The sequence below is a fragment of the Cryptomeria japonica genome, chromosome 8 (genome assembly GCF_030272615.1).
Source record: "Cryptomeria japonica chromosome 8, Sugi_1.0, whole genome shotgun sequence".
NCBI lineage: Eukaryota > Viridiplantae > Streptophyta > Pinopsida > Cupressales > Cupressaceae > Cryptomeria > Cryptomeria japonica.
This window is the reverse complement of record NC_081412.1, coordinates 86,534,947-86,560,391: the sequence shown is the minus strand read 5'-3', so window position 1 is coordinate 86,560,391 and position 25,445 is coordinate 86,534,947. Positions and strand designations below refer to the sequence as shown.

The 25,445-nt window shown below is 37.4% G+C and overlaps 1 protein-coding gene across 2 annotated transcripts in view; it reads right to left on the bottom strand.

Annotated features, from left to right (window-relative positions):
- The window catches only part of LOC131038451 (protein MULTIPLE CHLOROPLAST DIVISION SITE 1), a 58,436-nt gene that overhangs the window by 8,541 nt on the left and 24,450 nt on the right, over positions 1 to 25,445 (bottom strand). The window contains exon 4 of one of the 2 annotated variants that reach the window (XM_057970890.1): positions 21,228 to 21,618. In XM_057970890.1, coding sequence (XP_057826873.1) covers positions 21,228 to 21,618 — 391 coding nt within the window. Of the gene's footprint in view, positions 1 to 21,180; positions 21,619 to 25,445 lie in introns of both variants that reach the window. The other variant, XM_057970891.2, reaches the window with a different exon arrangement.

Sequence of the window (25,445 nt, the reverse complement as noted above, 5' to 3'; positions counted from 1 at the left end):
TCCCTTATGCACATACCGGTTGACACAAAGTACCGGTTAGAGATTCACCTCTAACATACCGGTTAACAATGTAAACAATTGAAGTTACACCGATAGTCAATATAATCATGTGTGTGAGAGTGTTTCATCAATGACAACAAGTGATGAATACATTACAATCATCATCAAGCCAATACAATAATGTTATATTGTTATTGTATATTACCCACGTTGGACATTTGGGTCCAGCCCAATAGTTACTTAATTGCCTTTGCATGTTACATTTTGGGCCCAGCCCAATGACACATTGCATTGCCTTTCCACGCTACATTTGGGTCCAGCCCAATAACAAATTGAGTTGACTTCCACGTTACATTTTGGGTCCAGCCCAATGACATATTTACATAAAAGATAATACACGTGTATTTTAATTGTCATTGACAACATTAAAATACAATAGGTATCCGAGCTAGCTACTATTTCAACAACTAATTGCTCACCACAGGACATTTACAAAAAATCTAATTAATCTGTGTTTGTGTCATAGGCTGGAAAATGATCATGATAAGTCTTCTCATAATTGCATCATGCAGGCATCTGTAAATAATTGGTTGAGGTTGCTTGTTTCTACGAGAAGACAGTAAAATTATGTGTTTTTGTTGTAACAGTCATAAAAAGCATATTGAATTTAAGGCAAACCATTATACATAGAGAGTAAATGTCAGACGAAATGTAACTCCAAAATGCAATACAAAGCATTCAAGGAAACATGAAATTCATTCAAGCAAAAAGGTTCCAAAAGGAAACAAAAAACAGCGATTATAGAATTATTTTCAAGTAAATATCCTAAAGTATGTAGAAAGTCCATACATAATTTTTCAATTAGGATCAATTGAGGTTAGACAAGAGGGTCTAACATTGATAATAATATTCATACTTCGAAGGAAATGTAAGAAATTTGTTTATAATAAATAATTCTTGAGTTTATAATGGCATGCATGGGCGAGGTAAGTTGGATGCACAGGAACAAGGCATTGCGGCAGGAAAATCAATGGCTGAGTAGGAGAGGGTTTCAGACACGGGCATAGGAGACATGGGTTTGAGAACAAAATGCAGATCCCATCTATTGCTACAGGAGCTAATGAAATACCGCTAGGATGAAGGGAGCAGATATGGAAAACCCCTAGGCATTGGGAGCTAGATGACAGACAGGGTTTTAGACGATATCCTAAAGAAATGCCATTTTCATTTGAGCAGGGAGCCAATGTAAGGCAGTCGATCAAAAATAGTAAGCCAATGGTGGTGCCATCAAAGACTCTCTTGCCAATTTTAATGCATTTGAACAGCTGTGGCCTTTTTGTGAAACGGTACGGCCCCAGGGGTGATGGGAAAAGAATGGGAAATTGGTGGTTTGAACGGTGGGGGGAACCAATCCAGATCAAAACCCTGCCAAACAATTTTCTTCTGCTAAATTACCAATAAAAAGATCTGAAACAAGCGATAATGAATGAGAGCAACTTGAGGATGGATGGTTTTGGGTTCTACATTAAGGAATGGGAACCCAAATTAGATCCAACAAAGCATAAAATGGAGAAGACTCAGATTTGGAATAAAATCCCAAATCTTACATTGGAATACTAGAGCACAGAGATTTTGAAAATGATTGGTAACAAACTGGGAACCTATATTTGTGCAGAAGAGAGATTGCTTCCTAGTGAGTCTGGAACACATGATAGGATTTGTGTGGAAAGAAGCGTGAATGGCACATGGTGGGAGGAGTTGGAGCTTATCACAAAAGATAATCAATGGCTCCAAAAAGTAGAAGTGAATACTACACACAAAAGAACCTGCCTAGAGCAAATAGGTGAAAAAGTAATAAAATCTTAAAGGGATTAGAGACAATGAGCCGATGCATGCAGACCCTTAGGCAAAAGTTAGGAATTTACGACAAGAAGGTAATGAAGTCTTGAAGGTGGCTAAAGAGGCAAATGCAGATCAATCAAATTTGGGGAATCCAACAGAAGAAGAGGAATGGATGGCAGTCAAGGAGAAGGATCTTCTAGAAGGAGGTTTAGGAAATGGAGGTGCATTAGTATTAGTAGCAGAAGAAGAAATTGAGCAACATTTTAATGAGCTGGATTTGATCCTGGAGGTAGGTTGTGAGCTAATGGGTTTCTCAAAGAAATTAAAATTGGACTTGATTAAAATAGATCCAGAGGAGGAAGGAGGCAAGACAGCTGAAGGCCTTTTTATGGTAGCTGACAATCGAGTTGAAGAGGAAGATTTTGGGAAGAAGAATTAACCACACCAAAAAATGGAAGGGATATGGTGTCAATGGCGACATCAGTAGTAAATGCTAAGTTGAGAATAAAGCAAAAGGATTCAATTAAGAAATCACCAAACCGTGGGGAAAGTAGAAGAAAGGGCAAGAAAACCAATCAAGAGAAAATAAATATTGATGGAGAGGCAGAGGGGCAGATGAAGATCACCAAAATGCTTAGATCAGGGAAGGGCATTACCCTTCCTGGGGAGCCAAGAGGCTCATTTTGTGGAATGTTAGGGTCTTAAACACCCCTAACAAGAAGCACCTAGTTAGGCTTTGTATGGAGGTCACGCAGGTAGACATCTTCATGATTCAAGAATTAAAGATGATAGTTTTGGAAGTTGAGCTCTTTAGGAGAAAAGCAAAGATTTGAACACAGAGATGGTGGACTCGGAGGGTGCTTCAGGAGGATTAATTACCTTTTTGGAGACCATGGACTGTCTACATTGAGAGGATAGCAGCAAGAAAGCATTGGTTAGCATGTAAGGTAAAAAGTCTGACCTCAAATTTACATTTTCCTTTGATTAATGTTTATGGCCCAACCTCTTGTATTGCCAAAAGGGAAGTTTGGGAAGATATAGGAAGAGTGTTGGATAACTCCCCAATCGAATTCTGCATATTGGGGGCAGGGGGGAGATTTTAATGCTATTCTTCACAGTTAGGACAAGTTTGGGGGTGTGTAAAAGAAGTATTAGTCACAATTGGCTTTTGAAAACTTTGTGGGGAAAAATCAACTTTTAGAAATACATTTGGTAAATGGATCTTTCACCTAGACAAATGTGTAGGAGCAAAGAATGCACTTTGATACCATGTAGGAGTTGATGATCAACCAAAGCAGCCAAGAATCATTTGCAAGTAAAACACATGTCACACAAAAGAGAAGAAGCCATGATTGATGCTATGCAACCTTGGGAGAGAATTGATCCAAGGGGGAATCTAATAATTAGATTAACCTATAATGAAATTGGATGATTACAACTATAGCTTCAACTAGAGTGAAGTTTATACTAGCCTAATTAAATAAAAGCTAAAAAGCACTTAAGTTTAGCTTAAATGAATAAAGTAATTAAAGGACCTAATTAATTAAATAATTTAATTGTCCTGATTACTCTGACACCCCCTACCCCTTAAGATTAACTTAGGGAGTAGCTAAAAAGCTAAAGATAAATGCAAAATGCAAGTATGAATGAGTCCCGACAACTAAGCCTGAAAAGGCACTCATGTACAAACCAATGCAAAGCAATGCAACTCTCACAAACAGAGAAAACCCAATGGGAGAAAACCCCTCTCCAAAAGAGAAAAGAAATATTTGTACTAGAGAAAGAAGGAAAGGACCCAATGTAACCCCCCAAGGACTACTTTCGCAACAATTGTACAATGAATGTCCCCCTCATAAGAGAGAGAAAATGAGGATAGGAATCCCCTTGATGAAGAAAGAGCTCTCGTGCCAATGATGAATGTTTGAAGACAAATAATGATCCACTACCTGCAAACAACATTTCTCCCCTTAGGATGAAACATATCCACTGAAGATATGAAAAGCCACTCCCACAAAGAGGAAGATGTAGGAATCCAAATGCAAATTGTGTGTGCCTCTTGAAATTGCTCAAATGTTGTTGTGTCCATGAAAGATGATGATGCCACAAACCAATCAGGTACATGCCCAATCAATGTAGAAGGTGACAAATCAAGACTGCGCAAAAATTGTAAAAGAACAAGCTCCATGGGCGATGAAGATAGCTGAGAACACTGATGAGGTTGCCAACAAAGAGGAGATGAATATCAAAATAATCCACCAAATCTGCAGTATGAGACTCCACAAACAAGGATGAGATGTCTGCATGATACAAACCCCAAGTAGTTGTGTCTGGAAGAACAATGTCCTTCTGCACTGAATCAATGGGAGCTACGCATAAGTCAATGCCAATCTGATCAGGAACAACATAAGATAAAGATGATTGAGATGGGATCTCAATGTGAGTAGGAACATGGAGACAAGTCTCTAATTCATCGGAACATGTAGGATCTATGATATACTTAAGCTCCTCTAAAGTATTATAATCAAAGGATATACAATCTGCATGTGCAAGGAGAAGACAATCTATTGTAGGATCCTCTGGGAATGGAGAGATATGAGGGTCTCCATGTATCTCCCAAAGATGGGTACAAAGTGTAAGAGGACACTCAAGGTCTGATATAGCACACATAGTATCATAATCAACACTAGAACAAATCACACCTACAACATGGTCTATGATATTACCCCAAGCTGATTTACCTCCTAGAATCATTGGTTTAGGTACGAATCCATACAAATAAGACAAAATATCTAGCCACCTGAGATGTCTCAGGATGCCAGGTCACCAAGACTTATAATTGCCCTTTGCCAAGGTCACAACTAAAGGATGAACAAAAAAACTCATGATACCTCAAATAAAATAATCAAACCCCAAAAATCTCAGCACATGTAAAGCACATCAAATACAACCCTCCAACAAACAGATTCATCCCAAGTGCCAAAACATCCAAGTAATTGAGCAAATAGTGAAAACACAAGAATCTAAATAAAATGTACCTAGGGAAAGATTTGGAAAAATAGACCTAAGATTTGGATAGAGGACTCTGAGAGCTTTTCGACAATATCTAGTTTTTGAAAATGGAGTTTGAATGTGCAAAATATGGCCCCAAAAGCACAAAATTGATGGCCGACTTTGGAGGCCTAGTACGAAAAATTGGTGTAAACTCTGACCAAACTACTTGCAAATTGGAATCAATGCTAGAACCAACTTTCCGACAATATCTCGTTTGCGCAATTTTGACTTTGTATGACCAAGTTATGGCCAAAACACCAATTGTATGTCGATTAGGGGTTGGAAGGCTTGAAGGACTTTTAGAAATGGAAAATTTCCAAAAATAGAAACTTTTCGAAAATAGAATCTCTCCAAAAATAGAAAATTTCCTAAATGGAAACTTTTTGAAAATAGACAGTTTTTTGCAAATAGAAACTTTCCAAAAATGGAAAAAAATTGAAAAAGGAAAGCAAACTCCGTTTGTGCCCAATGTGCACAAAAAAACCACTCAAGGTTGGATCCCTCAAGAATATGGACAAGAACTTAACTGATCAAAAGCTTTTATACCATGTAGCGCAAAGATTGCACTCTCATACCATGTAGGAGTTAATGATCAACCACAGGAGCCAAGAATCATCTACAAGCAAAACACTTGTCCCACAAAAGAGAAGAAGCCATGATTGCTGCTATGCAACCTTGAGAGAGAATTGATCCAAAGAGGAATCTGATAATTATATTAACCTGTAACGAAATTGGATGATTACAAAAGAATAAATGACTTGCTTTTATAGAAAGCAAGAGATGCCCTAATCCTAAAATTAGGAGAACTAAAGAAAAAGTATAAGGAGCTAAATTAAGCTCAATTACAACTTGAACTAAAGTGAAGCCAATATATTTAAGTGAATAAAGTCATTAAAGGACCTAATTAATTAAATAATTAGATGAAGTGTCTTGATTACTCCAACAAAATAGAATATTCGGTTTTAGCAGCATAGCGGAGAAGCTAGACAGGTTTCTTTTCCAAGGCAATTTGGGAATCTTTCCCTTCACATTGGAGGGCAGCATTCTTCCTCAATCTAGATTTGGTCACTACCCCATATCTCTAACCACTTTGGGAGGCAAAAGACTGATAAAATGTCCTTTCAAGTTCGAAAACATGTGGTTGAGGGAACAAAACTTTCTCAATCTAATGGAACAATGGTGAAATGGGGCTAAGCCTGTAGGAATGAAGATGTTCAATGTACTAACAAAACTAAAACTGATTAAGTAGCATACAAAAGAAGAGTTGGAAGAGGATATGAAATTGTTGAATAAGAATGTATTACACAGCGGTATGGACCAAGAAAAGTTTATGAAGGAGAAGGAACTTATAAGCAAATATAAAGATGTGTTGGGCAAAGAGGAGATATTTGGGAAACAAAAATCTAGAGAGATGTGAATTGGTGGTGGAGACAAAAACTCAAAATACTTTCATAATGCAACTAAAGTTTGTAGGGATATTAATAGGATTACTAAAATTCAGCAAGTCAATGGGAAAGTGCTAGAGAATCAGGAAGATATGGTTAAGGAAACAGTGGCATTCTTCAATAATTGGGAAGGATCAGACCTCGCAGTGCAGCAACAAATTTTAGCAAGCATCCCAAAACTTGTTACAGCAGAGCAGAACAATTTGTTAATGAAGGAGTTCACAGAGGAGATAAAGGCAGCTTTTAGCTAACTTCATCCGGACAAAGCACCTGGTCCGAATGGATTCCCAGCTGGTTTTTTTCAAAAATGTTGGGACATTTTAGGAAGAAGTGATAGCTGCGATTGAGGATTCAAAACAATCAAGCAAGGTTCTGAATGAGATTAACAACACATTCCTAGCATTGATTCCCAATAAAGAAAAACCAGCCTTGCTAGATGATTTCAGACCTATTGCATTATGCCATTCCAATATATCTGTTGTCATGTATCTCATTATCTATAGGAGAAAATTAAAAAATCAGTCAAAGCATGAAGAAATTCTTTTGGCAAGGTAACTCAGAGCAGAGTAAGGTACCTCTTATAGCATGGGATAAGATTTGCAAGTCTAAGGCTCCTAGAAGAGTGGGTTTGAAAAACCTATTAAAACAAAATAAAGCACTTGGAGCAAAGTTGGTTTGGAAAATGCGCACAAATCAAAATCTAAAATGGGTTAAGATTCTTCAAAATTAGTACTTGAATGAAAGTGCTATGGACATTCTCACTTCTCGGCATCTTCCACATGATTCCCAAATCTAGAATTTCAAAAATAATTGTTGCTCACTTGTTACAGACTTTCTCACATGGGACATACGTGATGGTGGATCTGCCCTTTTATGGGAAGACTCATGGGGAGGTTTTCCTCGCTTAGATAATAGGCAGGAATTGGAGCAGGTGAAGCCCATTGCAATTAAAAAATGGGGAACAGCAGTCAGAGACTACCTTAAAGAATCAAATAATAATGTGATCTGGGTATGGTGTTGGAAGGATATGAGCGAATTGGGATTGTCAAACAATTTAGTTAAAACACTAGAAGCAGTCCTAAAGAAAGATGCATATCCATTTGGGAAGGGATAGGTAAACTTGTTTGCAATGGTTCCAAAATAGACCAATATAATTCCAAAGATGAATATCGAACGCTAGTGAAAGAGGAGGAAACAGTGACTCATTTACCTGTGCATCTTTGTTGGAATAAGCAATGTTTACCAAAGGCTGGGATCTTCTCTTGGACAGCACTACAGAAAAAAAATTGACAACAGATAAATTCACAAAATTACGATACCATGGACCTTTGAGGTGTGTTCTTTGTGAAGGAGCAGAAAAAACAATGAATCATCTACTCCTTGGTTGCCCATTCACAGAAGAATGCAGTAGGTGGCTCTGTGCAAAGTTAGGTTGGATGAGTGCTCTTCCTAATGATGTTCTCAGCCTCTTTAAATCATGGCATGTAACTGTTGTGACCATTTCACACATCGCCCCATTAGAATGGGTACCCCCTCTTTTTCGCTTTAGTTTTGCCTGTTCTTCTCTCTGCTTTTAGGTTTTGAGTGAGTGAGTGGTCTGTCTGGGCTAGGGCTAAACCTTAGGGGTTTCTTTTGGATCTTATTCGAGCTGAGTCCAGTCAAATTTTGAAAGTTGTTAAGCGTCCTCCCTAGGATTGAGATTGTTGAAATAAGGTAAGCCTGTCAAGAGAGTCAGATAGGTCTCAGGTTAAGTCTAGATTCAGGGTTTTGGGGTAAAATCCAAATTTTGTCTAAGTGTTAGCATTTTGAAGGTGAAATTGTGTGTTCTTGCCTAGGTAAATTTTGATCAAATTTTGGAGGTAAGATGATGCCTGAAACAGAGAAATCGCTCCTAACCCTTGCTGAGGGCCCAGGGCGAAATTCATTCTAAGTGCAATTTCTTGTTTTTGATAGGCTTGCTAACTAGTTCCTGGCCTTGAAAATGACCTAACTCTGCCTTGTGAAGTGATTGGAGACTTAAATTTTGGATGGATTAGCCAGAAAGGATAAAATCGCTCCTGTCCCTTGCTGAGGGTCCAGGGCGAAAATGTTATTTAAGGCATATTTGTCACTGACTTTACTAATTTGTTTTGTGCAGGGTCTCCAGGAGAGATGATTGGACGTGGTTTTGATGCTTTTGAAGATTTGAAGGCATGAAAATGATGAATTTTGAAGGTTAAAGGAAAAATCACTCCTGTCCCTTGCTGAGGGCCCAGGGCGAAATTTTGATTTCCCTCACCTTGCAATGAAAATAGGCCAAGTGTTGAACATGAATGGAAAGCAAGTGACTTTCTCCACCCGCCTGAAGGAGTTTTAGCTTGGGATGATGAAGGATCTTATTGGAATCATCAAATTCGCTCCTATCCCTCTCTGAGGATCCAGGGCGAAAAAGCTTATTAGAGACATTTCTGACCTTGTTTGGTCAAATTGACATATCAAAGGCGTGGCGGAGGACGAAATGAGGGTGATAAAGCGTCCAGACCTGATTGAAGATAATGAAATGATGGAGTTTTGCCCAGAAGGGTAAATTCGCTCACGACCCTCTCTCAAGGACCAGAGCGATTTTCTTTATATGTATCATCTTGTGACCTTTTGGGACATGAGAATTTATTCATAGCATGAAACAAGATAACATCTTCCTTAGCCAAGGAATTTCGAGATGAAAAGTGAAACAATTTGATCATGATGGCAAAGGCGCTCCTGACCCTCACTGAAGGTCCGGAGCTTGATTTTCAAATTTGCACTATTCTTGCAGGATCAAAGTGATTTTATGATTGAAAGAGATCAAGGAAAGCATGTTCTATCCGTTGAATATAATTTGAGTGGTCAACAAAGGAGGAGATCGACCTAGAAAACAAAAAACGCTCCTGACCCTCACTGAAGGCCCATGGCATTTTTTCAAGATTCTCCTCTTTGTTTGAAATTTTGAGGCAAAACCTGACTTGGATAGGAGGGAGAGATGATGTTTTGTACCTTAGATACGATTGGGAGTCTAAAGAACAAGGAAATATACCAAGAAGCAAAAAGGGTGCTCCTGACCCTCACTGAAGGTCCGGAGCTAGATTCTAAAAGTGCAATTTTTTTGGCAAGGACAAAGCAAGTTTTGTGATTGAAATGAATGGAAGAAGGTGTGTTTTGCCCATTGAAGATAATTTGGAGGGCTAACAAAAGATGGATAAGCTTGAAATTGCAAAATCGCTCCTGACCCTCTTTGAGGGACCAGGGCGAAAAACCTAATATCCAACCTTTTTCTTCAAAATTGGGCGAAGCTAAGCCAAGGCACAAGTTTAAAACGATGTTTGAAATGCCTTGAGGTGGAATTGAGATGCTAGGATTACAAATTTTGATGACAATGGGGAAAATCGCTCCTGACCCTCCCCAAGGGTCCAGGGCAAAATTTCCAAGTATGCCCATTTACCTTACATTTCGAGATGATATTTTTGTTTCCAAGACTCAAAAGGGAGTGAAGTATGATATTCTATGCCTTGAGGGTAATTTGAAGTTGAAGTAATTAAGAATTTGTGCAAAAGACTCAAGATCGCTCCTGACCCTCACTGAAGGTCCAGGGCGATTTTTACAAAACCAATAGCTTCCCTCCAAGATTTCGCTAAGGCAAGGTTGTGCAAGGATGAAAAGGTCTTCTAAAGCATGGTGAACAAAGATTTGACTTCAAAACTTGATAATCCTAGGCTAAAATACAAAAGTCGCTCCTATCCCTCACTGGAGGCCCAAAGCGGAAATCTTTGAAACACCTATTTTGCCTTGCAAAAGCAAATTAAGCATGCATGGAACGAGTGAAGGAGATCATCGCTTATCCCACAAGGGGGGTTGGCAAATAAAGGATGAAGGATTGAGAGCAAAAGTGAAAAATCGCTCCTGACCCTCTCCGAGGGTCCAGGGCGAAAAAGTCCTAAAGGCACTTTCCTCCTAAAGATCAAGTGAAATCAAACTCAAGACTCCAATTAAAAATGCCATTTTAATACCTAGATGAAGTCTTGGACAAGAAAAATGAGGAATGCAAGGTCTAAATTGAAAGTTTGCTCCTGACCCTCTCCAAGGGTCCAGGGCAAAATTAATAGCATTCTTTATTTTTACCATATTTGAGTGTTAATATCCTCCAAATTGCATTAGATGCCAAATTGCTAACTTCGAAATATTTGAAAAAATTAAATTAAATTGGCATTTAATAAAAGACGTATTGGCATTTAATAAATTAATTTTGAGCCTTTAAAAATCGAACTTCTAATGTTAAGGCATTTAAAATTAATTTTTGTTAAATTAAAATTAAAAATGGAGCACTTGAGGTCTTATTTTTATTTATTTTGCCAAGTCGGCCTCTCCTTTTTTGCAATTTTATTTATTTTTTAGGCCTATTTTGACAAGTCGGCCTAGGGGGGGCAAGGTGGTGAGCGCTCTATATATTGGAGATGTTTTTTCACCATTTAAGTCATTCAATCATTACTTCAATTGCGAATTTGGAGAGCAAGAAGGAAGTGCGAAATCTGGTCTATTTGGAGCGAATTTATCTCAAGTGTTGGAGATTAAAAGGAAGGGGAGTTGATTCTTGTGAAGACTAAAGGAGGCGCATTTTATTCAAGGAGAGCTTTGATCTACATTTTGCCTAGCGAAATTCACCTCTTTTGCATTATTTCTTAGAGTTAGTACTCAAGTGGAGGTATGGCGTAATCACCTTAGCACCATTGTTGAAGATTTGAATTTTGAGCTTTGTTTTGAAAATTCTAAGTTTGACGTAGTTAATTAGGAAATGATAACTCAAGATTTATCATGAAGTTTCCTAATTAATATCTTTTATCTTCCTTTTGAATCTTCCTTGCTACTCTTCAAGATATATTACTCATTATGAAATGTTGTGTAGGTGTCAAGATGACGACTCCAAAGGCAGGAGCATCTACTAGCCGTCCAGCTCTCATGAAGGAAGATCAGAGGAACGAAGAATTGGAGACCAGGATCGTGTCCAAATGGAGCAATATCAGAGATACCAACTTGGGAAACTTCAGTGTGAAGAAGTTTCGAGAGGTCCCTTACATTAGCAAGCCATCACCTGTCGCAAAGAAGATAATTGAAAGTGGCATCATCAAGGCGGCCGGTTTCCCTCCAGCAGTCCAATGCCATGAGCTGATGATTGAATGTACCCATCATTATGACTCACAATCAAGATCGATCGTATCCAAGGAAGGGAACACTTTGGCTTATCTTTCAGAGGAGGCTATAAGTGAAGCTCTCCATCTTCCAGAGCATTAAGATATGATTTACAAAAGCCTAGAAGGAGCCAGGTCAATGTATGAAGATGATCCCGACACTTGCTTGAATATCATCAATAAGAATTGGTTACTCAAAAGTCGTCCTCGCCTGAGCAAGATTCCCAACACACCACATAGGATCGATTTCCAGGAGGAATACAAAGATTTGATAACTTTGCTCAATCAAGTTACAGGAGCTCCACAAGCCTTCTACTTCGAGAAGTGGATGTTCTACTTCATCCAAGTGATAGTCCAAGGAAAAGGAACGATTCATTGGGCCAGAATTATTAGCCATTGCCTGGATGTGCAGTTGAGAAGACTGAAGCCTACCAGATCATTCCACATGAGCTCATATGTCATATATGCCTTGATCCGGAGTTTCGAATATGCAGGGCTACCTCACAGAGGAGTGATCGGAAGAGGACCCGGAGAAGTGAGAGTTTGTGACTCTTATGTTCATTTGCACCATCCTCCTAGAGGTGACTACAAGTTAGTCAATGACACCTTCACGATGAACATCACTAGGATATTGCAAGGTGGGATTCACAATCGACTATCTTTGGATGCACAAGAGCTTGTGAAGAGGTATGGTGCTTGGTTCATCTAGTTTCAAAAGTTTACATATATCAGAGTTCATGGGTGTCCTTCACCTCCTTACATGTTGCCGAGGTATCCGACAGACAGGATAGTGCTACTTGAGGTGACCAGACAGTTGGCAGCTTATGCAAAGGCATTCAGACACAAGCATGGAAATGGAATTCCCGTGCCCATCATATTGGGGAATTTAGTTGAGGTATGTCCTAATACTCAAGCCTTGGATGATGCAGAAAGGAATTGGCTTTATATTCATTCTCGTTCTTTGCCTCGAGGGAGAGTTTCGATCCTCATGGTTATATGGAAGAGACAGCTGGTAGGAAGTACAAGCACGAATTTCAGGTAGAGGACTTTTGGATGAATCTCTCAAGTGATTTAGAAGTGAAAAGAAAGATGCATTCCAGATTACCTTTAGATTTCATCAGGAAATGCAAAGTTTACAGAGTAGCCGATCAAGCTCAGGACAGTGGCAGACATCTCCAGTCATCCTATGACAGAGAAGACAAAGCAGTGAAGATAGATTGGAACGAGCCTGAGATTTCGGACTTGAGAGCTTTGATGGCTCCAGTTTTGTCATGTACTCGCAGATGGGTGGATGTACAACATCAAAAGTTAAGAGAACAGAACATACCAATGACTTTTACTTTGGAGGAAAGATCAAAAGAAGGAAGAGCAAGCACAAGTGAAGGCAATTCTCATCCTAGAGGCGCAAAGAGGAAAGAAAGACCTGAGAAAAGAGAGCCCTCCAAGAAGAAGCAAGAGGCCAATCGAGATCGCTCATCAGGCACATCTTTTCGACATGAAAAAAGGACAAGTCAAGTTGAAGGACAAGAGAGGACAGTGCCTGAGGTTGATGAATCTATGGAGTCAATGGTACAGAATGATAAACCTGAAAAGGGGCAGGCACCTTAGCATTCATCAAGTCAATCTCCCCAAGTCGATGAGCTACATGAAGAGAAGAATGATGATGAAGTGACATCCCCTCTCCGAGAAGACGAACCATTGCTTAAGGAAATACAAGTTAGAGAGACAAGATCCGCCATTCCGGATTGGTTAAAAGAGAGATTGACAAGGGTGATTGTGATTGAAGATGAAGATGATGTAATTGACTTAGAGAGCCTTATAGGAAATTCTCATGTAGTAACGGAGAAGAAGAAGGCCACCAAGATGTCCAAGGTGATTAGGGATGAGGCAGGATCCAGGAAATTGCAGATAGCTACACCAGTAGTGGACAAGTATGAAGGTGAAATTCTTGCAGAAGAGTATGATGTAGAAACATTTGAGCTTGGTCTACTCACTACTGAACAGGGACTGGATGAGGCAACCGATTCGTTTGAAGCACTTAAAGACAAGCTTAAGGAAGAAATGGAAAAGAATAGAAAGCTTGGGAGAGAAGTCGGTTCTTGGAGAGGCTACTTTAGTCATCTCAATCAGCCTTTGGGACGTCAGGATCCAGCAGTATCTCCCGTGCAAGCACTTCCCCTTGAATTAGTTGGCGAGGCAGAAAGAGTCAAGAGCTTGGTTCAGCTTATGAGCTCTTGGATTGACAAATCCCACACAGTAGCCGTTGAATTTACAACAAGAATGATGAAGACAATCCACTGAGCTAACCAGGTCCTTGAGATTGTCCACAACCTAATGATAACGGTAGCCGCTTTCGCTCACACTAGAGATGTTATCATTCCTGTTCTGCAAGTAATCAGGCAAACACCAAGGAAGATCCTAGCACAAGAAAAGATAATGGATGGAGGAGCTCATAATTTACTTCAGTGGTCAACTCTGCTCCAGATGAAAGAGGTTCTTTTTGAGGACATCAGCAACAAATGCAATCAAGTTGAGGGCGTCATCCATCCAATTCAAGATAAGGTGTTTGAAGTGTTGTGTACCATTCTTGGCAAGAGGATCGAAGTTGAGACAGATGTGGACCTTCAAGAGTTGGAAGAAAGAGTCAAAGTCATCTTTTGCAAAGATGAGAATGTCATCACAGATGAGCAACGGGATATGCTCCTGATTGAGAAGATCAAAGAGCTCGAACCTGGATGGGAAACGGCTCTTCTCAATGCCTTTGATCAGGTTATCCACTTGGAGGAGCGAATGAGGAATCTTCCCGAGATTCCTATTGCTGAGATTGAAGGAATTGTGTCCAGATTCGTTGCATATGCTAAAAAAGAACATTGGAAGGGGAATAAGGTTCTAGAAGAAAGGTTGTTATAAAATGATGTGGCATCTTAATTATCATTGGTCCATGTTCCCTCGATTTTTGTGCCAATTAAATATTTGGCTATGCATTTAATAATGTTCAACTAAAAGGGGACTTTTTGTAACAAACCTGATTAGGGTTTAGGTGTCAAAATCTCAGCCGTTGATCTTCTTTTGATCTGGGCCGTTTATTGTAATTGAGGATGCTATATATACCCTCACTCATTTTCATTTTGTCATTAGAAATTAGAAAATTAGAGATTAGATATTAAGGAGATAGTTAGAGCTTTTGGAGAAAAGAAAGTTATTTTGTAGCAAGATTGAGTATTGAAGAAAGAATTTCAAACAATTGTTGTCTATTTTGGCTTTGAGATCAATAAAATATTGAAGTTATGGTGTTTTATTGCAATTCTTGTGGCTATCTTCATGGTTGTTTACTTTCTTGAATCATTCTTGGTCGAAGTAGTATTTAAGTTTGAAGGACTAAGTGTTGGGCTTGATCTCTGGTGAGATTCACGTTCCAAACCACTAGCTTCTTACTGATTGTAAGGACGCCTTGTGTGGTCAACTGGAGAAATTTAGATTGCTTGAACCTTCAATCATTATTGAACTATTGATATGTATCTTTATGGTAGTATCTATAATTCTTGATGATTTGAAAAATCACTAATCACCTTAGAAGATCGCATCAATTCCAGGAGAGTTGTAATTCCTTGGCAATACTGAAATTGGTAGAATCTTACCAAGTCTAGCCTACATTGAGTCATTCTTAGGATTAGATTAGAATTCATCTCTTGCAAACCCTATCTTTTGATCTTTTTTGAGAATCTGTTAGCTTTAGGAAAATCCTATTCCTGCAGATCGAAAACGTAAGGCCCCTTGAAGAAACAGCATTTACAACGACCACTGGTGCTTATCCACACGTAGAGATCCTACAACGAAGAACCTTGAAGCCATCCTGATTGATCCTTTTTCGCGATATCTTCAGCATTCAGAGGCTTTACTCAAGAGAGGATAAGGTACCCTTGGGTATTTTATTCTGTGTTTGATAGTGTACAAAATACACGTCAACAGTAACCAATACAAATGCCATGTTTTTGAATTTGTGACTTACCAATCCATCTATGTTACTATGTGAGGCTAAGTCACCAGGTTCGAATTCGAATTCAAAGTTCGACAACTTTGAAATTCGAATGAAGTTCGATGAGGAAAAAATTCGAAATGTATAAAATTCGAATTAAATTCGCCATATGTAATTTTTAAAAAAATTTAATAAATATATGTAATATATCTATAAAATTGCCTAAATAGTTTAACATTGATAAATGGATTTGAAATCATTACAAAAAGATGACACATTTATAAAATATAAACCATAGGAAACATATGCTTTCACGATTGCAAAGATGTTCTTTTGTCAAAAAGGTACAATAACAGTCAAAGACTTTAGAACTTTAAAATAACTCTAAGTCATCAAGAGCACTTGGCAAGGATGCCAAATCATCATCATCTGTATCACTACTCAGTTCATCATTTGCAAAGTCAGGCTCATCTGCATCTGGCATTGCTATGCCTTCAAGAGTTTGTTCTAAAGAAGTATTCTTTGCTGATTTATTCATTAGCAATTTCAAATTGCTGTGAACATAGACAAGATCTCCCAGCTTTCCAGTCAACAATTTGTTCCTCTTTTTGGAATGGATGTGGTCAAAGCAACTCCAATTCCTCTCACAAGCTGATGAACTTGCTCCCTAACTCAAAATTCGAATAGCAAACTCTTGCAGCTCAGGAGCTGATGATCCACAAGCGATCCACCATCTATATCCAGGCATATGTGGCGAGTCATATTTGGCTTCTGCCCCTCGAAACATCCCTTCTCCTCTCTTGTATTGCCAACTTTGATCTCTGATTAGTGCTGCAATTTCTGGATCTGGTACATACCTGCTAATGGCTTGGTAAAGCCTTGCCATGATTTCATTATCACCCCTACTATCAATAGCAAACAACTTAGTCTCCAAAAAGCAAGTTGTTGCATGTAAAGGTGTGTGCATCATTTTCCATCTGCAATCAACTGTCTCCCATATCTACATATATTTTGCTTCTTCACTATTTAGTGCTTTTTGAATAGATTCCTTACACCGGTCCATGCTTTCATAAAGCATGCCAAGGCAAGGAGTGTCACCATCAACCATAAGAAGCACATCAACAATTGGTTCACATAAAAGCAAAACTTTTGCTACACTTTTCCCAGAAATTGTTGTTTAGGATGATTTGCTCTATGTTCTTCCCCTTAGGGCCTTTAGAAAGCACTGAACTTTCCCACTAATTGGAACAAATAACAGATCTCAAAGCTGCTTTTTCTTCAACCACTCTTTTCAAAGTAATATAATATGAAGCAAATCTTGTTTCACAAGGCCTCAACAATTCCTTTGATGCATGTTGCCTATAAATGCTCAATGTGAGACGATGATTTCGTATGAAATTTGCAATTGCTCTCCCTCTATGAATAGCTTCATTTACCCATGGGAATTTAGCCAAGTCATGAAGCAACAAATCAAGATAATGGGCTGCACATGGGCTCCAATATATCTGTGGGTACTTCTCTACAATTAGCCTCCCGGCTCCCACACAATTTGTTGCACTATCAGATACCACTTGAACCACATTTTCCACCCCTACTTCAAGAATGGCTTCCTCTAATATTTGAAAAATATACTATGAAGCTTTCCTGTGGTTCATGGTGTCAATGACTTTAAAAAACACTAACACCTTCAAGACAAGACACCAAAACATTAATCAATGGCCTTTGACACATATCTGACCATCCATCACTCAATATAGTGCAGCCTGTTTCCTTCCAAGTGGCTTTGACATCAGCTAGTTTTTCAGTCACTCTATCTTTTGACCTCTGCAAAAGAGTTGTCTTGATAGCCTCTGAACCTGGTGGTGTGTACCCCTTGCCAAACTGTGCAATTTTGTGAACTCCATTACGAAAATGTGGATTTCTCGCAACATTGAATGGAATAGCACTTGTGTAAAACAAATCAGCAACCGCATCATCCACCTGTTGTTTCTCTACTGGTTTTCAAAAGTTGTTCAGTGTTCCACTCTGTTTTGATACGCTCACCGGTTTGGATTGCACAAAAGAGGAAGACACGATAGATGTGATTATAGATATATCTCCTTCAATTCTTTGTTTCTTTTGTGCCTTCTTCATTTTGCCTACCATTGAAGCAGCCAACTCTTTCTCTAGAATAGCTTTAAGTTTTGGAGTCGCACCTAACATGCTTGAACACCTCCACCTGGACCCCTCATATTAGCAAGGAAGTGGTCCCTAAGCCTTGTTAAAGTTCCAATTATAGTTCCTTCACATATGTTACATTTGATGTGAGTTCCATTTCGGGTCACATGCTTTCATGCCTCAAAAGTTGATTTAGGAGGAGCCATAAATGAAAATCTGCATGTTTGGAAAGAAAAATTAAAAAGCCAAAATAAACACTACATTTATTTCAACCTTTCAAAATAGAAATACTAAATTTTAATAAAATATTATTAGAATATTCTAAATGTTTTAACAATAAATAAACAAATAGTAATTTTTATTTTTGTTTACTAAGTGTATAAACAAAATAAAATAATAATACACTACATTTTTTTAAACAACACTATAAAAATTATTAATATTTTATTTTAACTTTATAAAACAAATAAAAATTAAAAATCAAATAATATAAATAATAAACAACATATGTCAAAACAATTAATAATTTAATACAATAATATTAAACTATATATTATGTCTTGATAAAAACTAAACATTAAACGATATAATATTTTGTTTAAATAATATAATATTATAAACAATAAACAATATACAAAATATTTTGTTTGAATAACCTAAAAATATTAGTTTTATCCAATAAAAAAAAATTCTGACCTGAAAATTTCAGCGAAGCCTACCTGGGCGAGGAGACTACAAGGCGTCGAACACTGCGACAGAGGCAAAGCGTTGAACACGACAGAATGACGGCAGAGGCAGGGCGTCGAACATGGTGGCAAAGGGTCGAGGTGAACTCACTGCATCGAACACGACAGCAAAGGCGAACTCACTGTGTCGAACACGGGCTTCTTTCGGCTTCCACACTTCTCTTGCGACTTCCTTTGGCTTCCACACTTCTCCAGCGATGACTCACGGCAGACTGAAGATTGTGGCACTCATTAAAAAAAAACCGAAAAAACCCTAAAATCGCGATTAAAAAATATTTACTTTTTTCAATGTACGAATTTTATATTCTATTTTAAAGTTCGGCGAATTTTGAACTTCAAGGAAGAAATTCGGCCGAACCTGGTGACTTAGATGGGAGGTGTAGAAGGAATGAAACAGAAGGATGTTCAAGATAAGGAGTCTCTTAAACATGTTAGAGGCTGCAATAGTGTAGGTTGTGAACTTTTGAACTGCAATAGTTAGAAGACTTGGAGGGCAAAACTTAAAAATTCTAATTTCAGAAGAATGGGATGCAAGAATGAGAGAATCTTGGTTTGGTTTGGTCTCAAAATTCCTCACTTCGTTGGATCTGGGGATCAATCTACACAAACATGAGGTATGGCAACCTCCCAATCCTAGTTGGCACAAGCCTAACTTTGATGGAGCATCAAGGGGAAATCCGGGTCCCTCACGTGTGGGTTGCGAAGTCAGGAATGGGGATGGATTGGTAAAGGGTAGTACCTCAGTTCCCCTGCCCAAAGGAACCAATAATATGGTTGAGTTTCAGGCTTTGATTCTTGGACTTAGATTATGCAAAGAACTTGAGATAGAAGGGGATTCAGCACTAATTGTTAAAGCAGTCAGTACAAGACAAGTGCACAATAGGAAACTCCAATCTATGTTGGACATGGCTCTAGAGGCTCTACATTTTTTCAAAAACTTTTCTATAAAGCATGTATATAGGGAAATTAATCAGGAGGTCGATATTCTGCCAACAATGAGGTGGATGGAATTTACAAGAAAACACTGAATCACCTAGCACCATAGTGGTGCTTGGCTACCTGTTTCTAAGGACTATTTTGATGATTGGGATAGTGCTGATTTTGTTCTTGTTTTGGAATGGGCAAATTGCAGCAGGAAGAGGTCTGTGCATTGAACTTGTGATGCCATATGCTATGTTTGATTCATTCCAAATTGAAGTTGTTGGTGATTTGCAAAAGTTTGTTGGGTCTGTTGTGCACCTTGTTTGCCAGCAGTGATGGTTGATTTCCTGTTTGTTATAGCTTTTTCCCATGGCACTACATGGCCTTTTCATTGAGCTATGGGAAAGGGGGGCTAGAGAATTTGTTGACTGCTGCTATGGCAGCTATAACTTTTGTAATCTCATTTTAATTAATAAAAAGTGTCTTATGCATCAAAAAAAAAATCATACTTGGAAGACTTTGCCTCACCAAAAACTCGGCAAACCCAAAATATGCGACTCGACAAAAATTGGACAACTTAAAAAATTGCTTAAATTTATTTACAAACACATTTTTTTTGGCTATATTCAATGACAAAATGAATCCAATGAGTCCATACAAGAATACAAAAGTGTTTCTATTTATTTTGATTGATTCGAATGCAAAATGAGTACAAAATCACATCATGGTGCAAAACCCTAATGGCTAAAGGCTGATATAATAGATAGTTGACAACTATTATAAATTTCTGATGATTGCCTTTGAAAATCATTATAATTTATAAATTACATGTTACAAAATACAACATTTTACATCTTCCTCTTACCTAATCTAGTGTAAACTTGGGGAGAAGTTGAGGTTCTAAGCCTTGGAGTATGTTATGGCTCCTCACTCGACATAGAAAGTTGTGCTTATGGCTCTAGCTCAACCTCCATCCTGCTAGTAGATGGCAATGACTCCTCTACCTCTCAATGTCATCCAATCCCATATCTCCTGCTGCACCTACATCCTCCATTGCCTGCCTCTCAAAATCAAGAATCTCATCTTTAGTAAACAATTGTGGCTGCTCATTCCACCCTGTCCAATCGCTATAAGGATCAATCTCATCCAAATCAATGAGCTCCTTCGATTTGTCCTCTACCCTTCTTGTGCGAAGCAAAAAAAAATATTGCACAAAGACGCATTTTTCAGTCTTTTTGGTGTTTACGTCATGTTTTTGACATGTCCTGCACAGCTTCTACATCAAACGAGTCTTCTTGTCAGACTCACTAAGTTTCAGGTGAGTACTCACCATAAACTCGGGGAGTAAAAGTGGCGAAAACTTATTTTCAAAGACTCAGTAGGTACTCAGAGCTTTCCAAATATGATAACATTACTATATAATATTATTTATTGTAAATATTAAACATATTTAAACGATAATGGGATGTGAATTTGTATAGGCGAAGAAAGAAAAGGCCATATGCGTAAGTGATAAGAAAAAAGGTTAAACTAGCTCTTTGGAAATTGATTGTGGTCAGCAGAGAAAGTTGGAAATTCTTCTTTTGTATAATTTATTAATGAATGTATCCAGATAAGAATCCAAAACAAAAAACAAAAACAGATTACATATATCTTCCAAAATTATATTTTTCTCTAATAATTTTACTGTCAATTGTTTTTCCAGTGTACATGTAAAATGAAAATCTAATTCAGAATCAATGTATTTAGAAATAGTCATTACTTTTAATGATAGAGAACATTCTGTTGTAGCATGAGTAGCACAAACTTCAAAGAAACATACAAGAATTGTGAGATGTTATAACCATTATTGAGTCTCTCTTGTTTGCTAGTTCTCAGTTCAAATACTCACATCCTGAGTAGCTTCCATCATCTTCTTCTGCAATGCTTCATGCTCTGCCCTGAGACGAGAGGGTACACCTCGCTTTTGATATATGTTTCTCTGTGCAAAGTCTTCATCAATATCATTGCTAGCAGTTGCAAAAGGATGATTTGAAGGAATCCATCTGACAGTTTCTGGATCAACACCTTCTGGAACAGGATCCCCTTCCTTAAGAAACACAGTTGGCCTTTTCCATTGATAAGCTCGAATACGCCTGTTTTGATGGTTCATTGCTTTTTCTTCAGTTAAAGTCACGGGGGCTAAGCGGAAAACTTTTCCACATATCTTTACAGTTGAGTTCTTTTCACTCATCCTAACCAAAGGATTGTTAAAAGGGTCCTCGTAGTTCAGGGGCCTAGAACTGCAATGCAAAAACATGAAAAATATGAAACTAGAAGTAGGGAAAATTAAAGTAAACAGTTTTTAATGTCACTTCTACTCCATTAACAAAGACTTTTCATTTTTAGCTCAATGTTTCCTAGGAGTCTCAAGACAAAAGATAGAAAAGAAAGGGGAAAAATGCATACAACTGTACTACTGGCATAAACTTTGTCTAGTGGAGCAAATCAAACAAGTAGGCCTTTTTTGACTTGTAATCTTAAAGGTTGTATCAAAAAGAGCCACTATGCTTTCAAGCCCTCAAGGTACAGTGGTTGAGTAAAGTGGATATAATATCCAACATGCTGAAAACATTTGAGAGAAAATGATTCGGCTAGCTAATTACTAGTTCCTTGGTGCTGTTCAGATATCAGTTGTCAAGGATCACAAAAGAATTGATCAAGAAAATGAAGTATCATAAATAAATTGACCATTCATCCTAAATATTGGCAAAAGTCAAGTTAGTACCATATAATCAAAAAACAATAGTTCATTATCACAGATTGGCAGCACTGGTACAGTCCATGTAACACTTGTACATCATATAACCACATTTTCTGCTTCATCCATCTGTATAGCATATGTTATCAGTGTATCTAGCTTTTCTAATATTAATAATTGGCACTCATATTGGCCACTCTTGGTCATTTCTGGGTTATATATACTTTCCTATTATTTTTCTTGTCAAATTTATAAATATATTCAGAAAACCTAAAAAACGTATAAATTAATCATCTTCCATCATTTTAGTCTATTCATGCTTCTAGTTAATATATAATTTGCTCACTTACTTTGACTTGTTAGCAAAAAGCTTGAACTTTGCATCATAGGCTCTCAGAAAACAATCAGAACCAGCTATCAATATGGTTAACCTGTGTTTCGAGGGGAGGATTTTTCACCACAGTTCAGGATTTCATAGAACTTCAGAAAGGTTCAGACATAGGTTTGAGGCTCAGACTCATCTTGGACTTGTTGGCAACATTTTAGACTTGGACATGGACTTGGCAAATACTCAGCACAACTGAATAAACTTTAAAAACAAAAATTTTGAAAAATCTGAAATTAAACTTCGAAGAAGCTGCAATTAAACCTTAGCATACACATTTATTTTAAGTGGAGACTACTTTACATGAACTATTTATTCAATTAGATCTTAAAAATTATAGAGATTATATATGAATAACGAAGATATTATGTGGGTCTAAGAAAACATGAAGTAGGTATCAAAATGGTAGCAAAATGAAAGATGAGAAATGGGCAATTATTTCCAGGCCAAAAAGGTTGATAATAAAAAACTGTGAGTTCAACAAACTGGTCCAGCTATTGATTAAGTGATCATAATCAGTGTGCTGTTTTACTGACCAAAATTGTTTTGCAGGCAATATCATGATAGCTGTTAGCTATTCAGTGCAGTAAAGCTTAACTTACTGCTTCTAACAAGAATATATGTATTCGTAAATGGTGGAAAGACTACAGATTTGGATATATAATTAGGCAAGAAATCTTTCAAATAATAGGTTTCTACAGGAACCTTCAACGTATTAGAACTATATTATATTATTAAAAGATAAGGCTTGTAATTGTAATAATGTCACCATAGTGGCAAGTTCTATCTCTTTCTTTTTTTCTAGGTTTTAGCTTTAAGTGAGTCATGTAATGTTTACCCGTTTGGATGATTTGATTCTCCACTCTCTATATAAGGAAATGAACTTCACTGTAATTGTATATTGTTAATTAACAGACTATTAAAACATTGTGTTCTATTATTAATTTATTTTTTGCAATATGGTATCAAAGCATGGAGTCACATGAAATGAGATTGAATCTTGTGGAAAAACTTGTGAGGGTTTCAAAGTTAATGACAGGTTGGCTTTTTTTGTGTGGGCAGATTTTTTTCAAAAAATTGTATAGAAGTTTTCATGCAAAATAACTTGCACATGAGTTGCATGGACTTGCATGTTGCTTGCATATGTTTGCATGTCATTGCATGAGAAGGATTCATGGTGTTTAAAGTTTTGAATATTTCTTCTATTATTTTTTTTAATCCCAGCTTGCTTGTGGGAATGAGGAATCTATTAGAAGGAATTGCATATTGTTAACAGCTTGTGGATTGTAGTGGATGTTCTTTGTGATGCTTTTATATATATCAACATCCTAAAGTCATTCAAAATTTTGGCAAGAAGGTACTAGAGTTTGAAAATATTCAGATTTATTATATTTTTCAGAAATGGAAATTTTCATTGGAGTTGCTCTAAATGACTAACACAATGAAGATGGAGCTATAGACACCTAAAAATGTCTTTTAATATTTATTATTTATTTAATTATTTTTATCCTAATGTCTTCTATTAATTAAATAAATATATTTATTTATTTAATTCACTGAGCCTCTTCTTTCTAGTTTAAATAAATACTTATTATTTATTTAATCCTTTCACCTCTTTATTTAATTTATTTAAATTATTTAATTTATCTAGCCCTTTTCCTCTATTAATTAAATAAATACTTTTATTTATTCAATTAATTCACTTGCCTTTTTCCTCTTTAATCCTGGAACCTCCAACTTGTTCACATAAATCATAATCTAAAACGTAAGCATGTGACAAGTGTCAATTGTCTCTTCACTCGCTTTGTGTTTTCTTCAAAGTCAACCCACCTCTTAATCTCTTCCCTTCATCTTTACCTACCCTCTAATCTTATTGTTTCTCTTCCATCTATGTGATCCTAGCCATTTAGCTTTTAACCTCCTAATTTAAACCCTCCATTCTTAGGATGATCTCTATAAAGAAGCTTCCTGTCATTTTCCATAACACATCTTCAGCATATCTATATTCTATCAAAATCATTCTAGCATACATCATCACAACCACATCCATTCTTCCTTGAGCTCTTGTGCAAGTGCATACAAATCTAAGAGCAAACATCATAATGCAAGATCATGGAAGATAGGAGAACAATGGAGTCAAGTGTAATGTCCTGTTTAAGAAACAATGCAATTTAACCACAAGAATGCAATGCTCTAACACCACTGTAATGTCCCCTAATGGTCAAGCTTAAGAAATTGGAACAATAATTTGCAAAGACCAATTGCAAGAGACGTATTTCCTTAAAGTCTCCCTTTAACACTAAAAATGATGATCTATGATACCACTTATGAATGCTTATGTATAAAATTGATAACTATATCACAGCTATCTCTAATATGTAAACTGGAAATATGCAAAGTGATTAAGTCTCTATGTATATATATAGATAATATTAAGATGATTTTGATATGTATAATCTGTATTTACTAATATGAAGACTGGATATTAGATTGCTGCTGTATCTGATACGGATTTAGGAATTATGCAAAGTACGATATTCCAATCTGCAGATAATTAGAGATCACTGCTCTTCCTGATGTATTAATATAAACTATGCAAAGAATCTCCTTCTGAAGATAGTGTTGTCATTTTATAACACCCTTGGCCCATCAGTGAGAACCGATCAAAGATATGTTCCATGGACCGGTGCAGCCCCAGTTGATCAGGAAGAAAAACAATGGAATTAGGAATTGTGAAGTGTTGTCTTGCCTAGAGGAAGTTCTTTCCTTAGCTACTCTTTCTTTTTCTTCGGAACTCCGCAACCTCGAAGTTCCGAGGTTCCATCCTTGTCTTCTTCCCTTCCCCGGAACCCCGAGGTTCCGAGGTTCCTTCCTTAGTCTTATTTCCAATTCCCTAGAACCCCGAGGTTCTGAGGTTCCTTCCTTTCCTTGTCTTCTTTTCTGTTCCCTGAAACTCCGGAACCTCGAGGTTCCGAAGTTCCTTC